General features: G+C 56.9%; 1 protein-coding gene across 1 annotated transcript; it reads left to right on the forward strand.

Annotated features, from left to right (window-relative positions):
* Positions 1-6,100: 6,100 nt before the first annotated feature.
* Positions 6,101-7,533, forward strand: LOC131665863 (lysosomal thioesterase PPT2 homolog). The gene is made up of 4 exons (XM_058938054.1): positions 6,101-6,352; positions 6,649-6,898; positions 6,979-7,097; positions 7,168-7,533. Exons 1-4 carry the CDS (start codon positions 6,191-6,193, stop codon positions 7,519-7,521), a joined length of 885 nt encoding a protein of 294 aa, XP_058794037.1. The 5' UTR covers positions 6,101-6,190; the 3' UTR covers positions 7,522-7,533.
* The last annotated feature ends 344 nt before the right edge of the window (positions 7,534-7,877 follow it).

The following is a 7,877-nucleotide window of genomic DNA, read 5'->3' on the forward strand; positions in this document are numbered from 1 at the left end:
GAGCGAGAGAGCGAGAGAGCGAGAGAGGGAGAAGCCATTTAAGCTCTGCATTGCAAATTCCAGCCCCTTTTTGCGGAGGTCGGGCAGCAGCCGGAGCGCAGGCTGCAGGACTACGGTTATTTTAACGAAATATCTTTAAACGGGGCAGAGAGCGAGAGAGCTTTGGCCGGAGGGTGAGCGAGCTGAACTGCCAGATGAAAGGATACCTAGTTACGGAATGAGGGCTCATCCACGTTTAAGGGATTACCGAGCTGCCATTATTCAAATGTATGCTAAATGCAGAGGATGCACGATAGCTTATCAAGCGGTCCTTGCCGCAGCTCATCTACCACTACTGCCTCCCATCTCGTCTTTCCCGATCGGCTTTCGCGTTGTAATCGCGACTGCTCGAATCAGCCGGCGATCGCTCGCGACCGCGTGGGCGAGAAAGCCGCCGCTCACCCACCCACTCGCTGCCCCACCGATTCCAGATACAAAGACACTCGCGCGCCGCGCGAAATTAGATCAGCGATCAAGCCCCGGCGTGTACACGATTTAATGAGCGATGACCTCACGCGCAGGCGAATTCTCACGTCAATCGGCCGCCGAGCCGCTGCGCTGGCGCGCCAAGTGGCGCGAATTGCCGGCAATTGTTTCCGAAATCCCGCGCAACGGCGCAGCGCTCGCGTCGTCCACGGCTGCACTGCCGTTAGCGCGGAGCCCGTAGCTCACGGCGCTGCCAGCTGCCCACAGCGACGCGCTCGCGAGAAATTGAATCGTTGCCTCGAAAGTAGATCGCCCGCGACAGTCCGACGATCAACGCGAGCGCTTTGAGCAGCGCGCGCCTCGAGTGAATCTCGCGGAGATCAAATGATGCGCTGTAAATCAGGCGAGGCGGCGAGACGCCTCCGCGATCCTCGCGTCGTCTTGCAAATCACGAGCCTCGCTCGCCGGCGTCGGCTCGGCTTTTAATCGACTGCCGCGACGCGGAAAAGTTGGACGAGGCGCCAATGGCTGGCTTCCGGCGAGCGCGCGGGTTACGTAGGAGAGCTGGCGGACGGTTAACGGCAGCGAGTACTGGTTGGCGCAATTGAAATCCGGGGAAGGCCAGCGGAAGGGGGAGGGCAGCGCGGACGCGCAAAAAGTGAAAAGCGAGGCTGGGCTGCGCTGCGATCTCGCGGGCTGCCGGCTGAGAACGAGCGAGCCGCGATGATGTGTGAATCACTCGCGACAATTACGGCAATTACAAGCCCGAGCGCTGGAGCGAGGAGGCTTGAGACAGAGCCGAGCGAGAGTCCACATTCCCACGACCTCGCGTCTCTCGCGCGCCTTCTCTCCCTCGCGCGTTCATTCAGCGCACTCACACGCGCATCGCCTCGTTCGCAAATCTTGACGCGCGGCCGCCTTCGCGATCGCGCCTACTAGCGCCGTCTCGCCTCGGCTTCCTTGCTCATTCATGCGCTCGCCCGTTGTTGTCGTCTCGTCGTCCCCTTTCTGACCGTGCTTCGCGCCGCGGCTGAGTCAACGTCCGAAAATAAATCAGAGGCTAATTGCTCGGGCTCGTCTTTTTTCAAAAACGAGCAGCATCCGCGAGCGCGAACGGCTCGGCCGTCGGACGACGACCACGGCGACGGCGACGGCGACGGCGACGCGTACAGGCCTGCAAGCCACACGCGCATTTAGCAGCCGAGAATCGATACGCGCGCATCGGCTCTGCAGGCGAGCCGCAGCCCAGCAGCAGCAGTAGCAGCAGCAGCGGCAGCGGAGCCCCTTCGGCAATTGAAAGGAAGAAAACGGGGGGAAGACGGAGCGAGCGGGCTTTGTGCGGGTCCCCGTGGGGGATTGACATTTGACACCTATGCGCGACCAGCCCCAAGCGCGTTCGCTCGCCGATTGCCTGATTACGATCTCGCTAATCCGAGGTGGGCTTTGCCGGGGCCGGGGCAGCCGACGCGGCGTGATTGCCCGCGCCGCGATCGCCGGCGCGCGGTTCCGCGCCGTCCTCGCGGGGCGAGCGTCGGCGGCCGCGCCGAGGATGCAAATGGCGCTGCGCGCGCGGGCTCTCTCGGCCGGCTTGCCGCGGGACTCGGCCGCAACTCCAAAGAGCATTACGGCGGATTACGAGAGAAAGATCGCGGGGGGTAAAGTGACACCGCGCTCGCGCGAGCGCGGCCGAGTCTTGACAAAACATCGGGGGCTCGGCGGGCTTCTGTAAATATTGTTACTGGCCGGGGCCGCCGGCAATTTCGGCGGCCATATGTCGAGCGCGCGCGCCGGCCTTTTCGCCGATCCGGCTGGCGCGCGCGAGGCGCGTACGTGACCCGGCGCGTACTCCCGGGGCGCCGCCACGACTCGCAGCCGGCTGCCGCGCGCCGCGTCTCGATTGAGATTAGCGCAAGCACGGGCAATTTGCATGGGCGATGTTCTCGGGCGGCGGCCGGGAGAACAAGAAATCTTTGATCTGCACCGAGTGCCGGGGAGCGCGGGCGCGCGCGCAAAAAAGGAGCAAGGCTGCGCCGCCGGACGACCCTAGGCGGCGCGGCCAACCGGTTAAACTCTTATACATATGCTAAAGCGCCGACGTCGAGCAAAAAGAAATCTCCAATAGGAGCGGGGGCGGAGCCGAATTAGCATCGCTTTCAAGTCGGCCCACGCTAATCTCGGTGGATCGGCAAATTGGTGCTGAGCGACGCCTAATCAATGCCGGCCAAGCGCTCGCCCGGCCGTCGGACTGACGCATCCGGAAAATCGCGGGGCAACGATAATACCAAATGGGCGGCTCGGCCAGTTGCGGCGCACGTGCGCGCGTGGCGGTCGACGGAGACTAATTTCGTGCGTCCGCTCGGCAGCGCTGTGCCTGCACCGCTGCCGGCACTTTGCCAATTCAGGGTAATTCGCCGCCGCCGCCGCCGCCGCCGCGGTCGCCGTTTTTCCATCGACCGCGCGTCGCTTTGACCTTTGCGTGACGCGGCCTGGCCGCTGCACTCGCGCGGATTGCAGTCTGTTGACTGTTTGATTTCAGCTCGCGGCGCGCATTAATGCCCACTCGGAGGCGACCGACGGCCTTCACCCCTTTTCGTCAGCTGCAACTCGGCCGGCTCCGAGTGAAAAATCGTCCGTCCCTCGCGTCCGTCGCAGCTCCGTTGCCGCGGTGTCGGCAGTGGCAGGGTCCGGGAGGGGGGTAATTTATTAGTCGTAAATAAAAAGGGGCCCGCGCGACAATGGCCCGGCAATGATGGAGACGTAAGCGGCGAAACAAGTGCCAAATCGGCTGCTGCCACTGCATTCATGGTGTCGCCCGAGCGCGCCCCGGCGAAAATCAATTAGTCGCGCGCACGGCGTTTATCGCCGCGTCATATCGGAAAATCGGCGTGGCGGCTCCGGCCGACGCGCGCGATAAAGGCTGCACTCGAGTCGAGCGGGGGCTCCGTGCTCGAAAACTGATTTTTCTAGCGACCCCCCACGCACGTGTTTGCCTTTCGCCGCAGAGACAGAGACAGAGAGAGAGAGAGTGCGCAGCCGGGGATTTGCAGCGCGGGATCGGCCGATTAGCCGCTCGATCACCGGAAATGTTTTGCCTAACAATCGCGTCCGCACTGGCGCGTACGCTGGCGTGAAAAAGTGAAACTCGGAGGAGGGAAATCCGCGTGGATAATTGTGACGACTGATAACATTGGTGGAGGCGAAAGGAGCGAGAGAGAGAGAGAGAGAGAGAGAGAGAGAGAGAGAGAGAAATGAGAAAGTTGTCGGAGCGAAAGAGGCCCCCGAACAATAGCCACTGTTGGCAGCTTGATCCTCGTTGAGTAATGTCGAAATCTGGGGCGTTCCCAGTGGCCGGCGTGTAGATTCTGCAGCGCCGATCGTTATTGCGACGAAGCGACGAAGGCAGGGGGGAGGGAGCATTGTTTTTCCGCGGCGAAATGACACGTGGGTAATCGAGATGGATAAGAGCTTGCGGCGGGTACGGGCAATTCACATTCAAGAGCGCGAGCCCGCTCGACAGTTGCCGCGAGTAAGCAAGGGGGTGGCGGGGGCGGGATGGAGAAGCGGCGGCAAATCCAATTCGAAGAAGTCTCGAACGGAAAATCCCTCGGCGCGGAGCAGTCCTTTCCGGCTGCGGCGCTCTCCGCGCGGAACTGCAAGTTGTTGGGAAAAATGGCCGAGCCGGCAGCGGGGAGTGGGTAATGGGGAGGGTGTGATAATTTAACATGCAGAGTGGAGTGTATTTGAATTTTATTGGCGAGAGCTGGAGGAAGCTGTCACCTTCGACGACGCGACCGAGGCGGAGTCTGCTCTTATACTCGTCGTCTCTTGGCTCGCGAAGGACACCTAAAAAGTGGGCGCGCGAGAGGAGGGTCCGATCCCACTTGGCCTCTCTCTCACTCTCTCGCTGCTCCCCCTAGGGGACACTTTGCCGCGATATTGCTCGACGTGCTCCAATATCTCGTCCATATGAGCCGCTCCGCGGCCATGAATAAACTATCGGCGACTTTGAATATCCGAAAGAGCCGCTCGCTATCGCGATCCGGTTTCCATTGGCATGCGATCCAACTTGTCGTCCGTGTCCGAATTTTTACTATCCCCGTGCAGCCACCGCCGCCGCCGCCGCAGGATTACCTCCTCGCTTTTATACATACGCTCTCTCGAATTATGCCGGCTCTCCGGCATATTGGCTGCCACTTTTATCGCCCGTCCATATCTGCGTATTTCCCCATTCGAATCCTATCAATTTCGCCTCGCGTCGCCGCCGCGCGTATCAGAGACAGGAGCAAAAAATAGAAAGACTCGCATGAGTCAGGCGAAAGGCGCCGCGTCGGAATGGCGTAACGAGCGTAAATCGAGGAGCTCGATTAATTTCTCACTCGCGTCAAAATGATAAAATCAAGCAGTCGGGATAATGAGAAGCGTCGAGTTGCCAGCTATTCATCGTCCCGGAGGGTGGGTTATTAATATTCACGGCTGCTCTTGCCGCGAGTGACAAATACCGCGAGAGAGAATGAGAGTGAGAGCGAAAGCGCGCGCGAATCCCCAAGACTCTGCAATTAACGCTAATCTCTCGGCCTCGCTGTTTCCTGCTGCCGCCGCCGGCGCCGCTGCTTGCGCGCTGCCGCCTCTCCCGATTTGCAAAATATCCATTTTGCTCCTGTTGCAATAACGCAAATTGATTAAGCGCCAGCCGAGCGAGTAATTAAAAAAGAGACCGAGCGAGGGAAGGAGTTTTCGAGGGCCATTACGGAGATGAGAGTGTTTCCGGCGTGGAATCGCGCTCGGATACGTAGAATATACTGGCGTTCGAGAGAACGAGCGGCCAGCCGACCGCGAATATTCCTGATTAAACGCAAAAAAAAAGGCCATCGCGCGCGAGGCCAGAGAGGGCCTCGCTGATTCTCGAGGACGAGGCTCGCTTCTGTGGCCATAAAACCCATTGGCGATCGAGGTTGACGGTCATCGATGACGCGAACGCGCATTCAGGTCCGCACAATGCGCGCAAACTGCCATTCGGAAAATACCGCAGCGCGAACGCGCGGTCCATTGTCGAGCGCGCGCGGGCGAACGAAGCGCGAGAACGATTAGGAAGAGCTTCTCGCCTGCCCCCCTAGGCGCCCGGACAAAAGGGCGTGATAATCGGCGCGGCCGAAACAATGCTGCTCGGCAGTCGTCAGCCCCGCGGTGATGTATGGAGCCGTGCGCCCGGAGCCACGTGCTCCTCGACGCCGAGCCCGCCTCGCGCGCTTTCCCGGATTATATTGGGGCTGGCGGAGGAATGCAGCCCCGCATTCCACCCCACTTGCAATTCAGCCAGCCGCGAGACGCTTCCGACTGTAGGATTCTCGAAAAGCCGACGCCACGGCGCGCGAGCACGTTCGCTTTGCGAGCGGACGCTGCCGCCTGACCAAACCAATCCCACACCACTCGGATCGCTTTCCAGTCGTTTTTTTCCCTCCCACCCCCGGCGCGCTTCGTCGCTGCTCGCGCAACTGCCCAATAAGTGATCCCTGCACAATTCGACGCCGTTAAGTGGCCAGCGATCGACAAGGCAGTTTCCCTTTCGAACGACGCTCGACAACGGTGCCGAAGGTTGCTTTGTTCGTTGCTGCACAATCGAACGCTCGCCAAGTGCTGTGCGTCTGACGCGCGCTTATAGTGCGGGCTCCGCAGCTCAGCTGTGGAGTTGCCCGAGAGCGACAGCGGCGTGCTGCGATCGGGCGCGATGACATCGAAAAGTATTCGTCGGCGCTTTCGCTTGATTGTCTTGTTAACGCTCGCCGTACTGCCGGAGCATGGTGCACAGGCCTATCGACCGGTCGCGCTCATTCACGGCGTCCTCACGGGCAGCGACAGCATGGAGATGATCTCCAATCGAATACAAGACGTGAGTTGCTTCGCTTCGCCTTTGTTCGAGTTCCCAGCTTGCTTGTCAATTCCATCTGTGCTTTTCCCCTCCGCCTTTGTTGTCAACGCTCTATCTGCCGATCGATCGCGCCAATACTGTATTTTTAAAAATACAGATAACAGATCCCGGCAACTCGAGCTCTCGACGCTCAGATTGTAAGCTGCTAGACTATTGCGTTATCTAAATAGAAACGTTTAAGCGAATGCAAATAGCAAGTTCTGCTTGAATGAAAAGTGAAAATGAAAACAAAAAATGGATTAACGCTCTCTCGACAGATGCACCCAGGAACTGACACGTACAACACCGTAAGATTCAAAGGCTGGAGCAGTTTGGAGCCGATGTGGCGTCAAGTGGAGGAGATCGGCAACGACATCATAGCGATAGGTGCGACCTACCCGGAAGGCATTAATTTGATCGGTTACAGCCAAGGTGGACTTTTGGCTAGGGCCATACTGCAGAGATTTCCCGAGCACAACGTCAAGAATTTCATCTCGCTGAGCTCGCCTCAAGCCGGCCAGTATGGAAGTACGTCTTTTGCTGAATTTTTCCCTCGCTGTACTTATCGACCGTTTCGTAGGATAATATTTTATCGTATTCTTTCTCAGCGAAATTCTTGCACTTGATATTCCCGAACTTGGTTTGCGAAACGGCTTACGAGCTGTTTTATTCGAGAGTCGGACAGCACACCAGCGTGGGAAATTATTGGAATGATCCTCATCATCAAGTAAGTACAGATGCTCGATCTCGCTGTCGTAATCATCTCGATTTCTACTAATTCTATCAATACCTTGCAGGAGTTGTATTACAATTACAGCAGATTTTTGCCATTCATCAATAATGAAAAAGTCACCTCGAATACCACGTCTTTCAAGGAGGGCTTAACTAAACTTGACAAAATGGTACTCATTGGGGGACCCGACGACGGTGTCATCACCCCCTGGCAATCTAGTCATTTTGGTTACTACGATAAAAACGAGACAGTTGTCGAATTACGCGATCGAGTCGAGTATAAGAACGACTTGATTGGCTTGAAGACGCTCGACAAGCGAAACAAGCTTGTTATTCATACGGTGCCAGGAATCCCGCATTTTATGTGGCATCAGAACATGACCATAGTCGATCAATACATCTTGCCGTATCTAGATTAATAGTTGTCAATTTTAATAGAGATACGAGAGGCGCACAAAATGGACAAAAATCACAGTGATATTCGTTTCAACAAAGACTGCCGCGCTCTGTTTGGCCTGATTTTTAGCGTGCAAAGAATTTATTTCAGCACTCTATATTTTTTATACTGCGCGTGTATAGCAATATCAATCATTTTAATGACCATCAAATCTACACATGTAATCGTTCACAAATCATTACAATTTTATTTCTAATTAATAAATTCAATGAATTTTAAGGCCCCTCCGCACATATCTATAGATATATAAATAATGGTTACTTTACGTTTCTTATTTTAGCCTCAAATATGAATCACAATGCCGGGATAATAGCAAAA

Source organism: Phymastichus coffea, unplaced genomic scaffold (genome assembly GCF_024137745.1).
Source record: "Phymastichus coffea isolate CEN01 unplaced genomic scaffold, Cenicafe_Pcof_1.1 PCOF00055, whole genome shotgun sequence".
Classification (NCBI taxonomy): domain Eukaryota; kingdom Metazoa; phylum Arthropoda; class Insecta; order Hymenoptera; family Eulophidae; genus Phymastichus; species Phymastichus coffea.

Bases quoted from the DNA above. Each gene is read 5' to 3' on its own strand.
- LOC131665863 (XM_058938054.1), top strand. From the start codon at position 6,191: ATGACATCGAAAAGTATTCGTCGGCGCTTTCGCTTGATTGTCTTGTTA. The intron at 6,353-6,648 runs GTGAGTTGCTTC...CTCTCTCGACAG, and splicing joins TCTCCAATCGAATACAAGAC to ATGCACCCAGGAACTGACAC. The intron at 6,899-6,978 runs GTACGTCTTTTG...ATTCTTTCTCAG, and splicing joins TCAAGCCGGCCAGTATGGAA to CGAAATTCTTGCACTTGATA.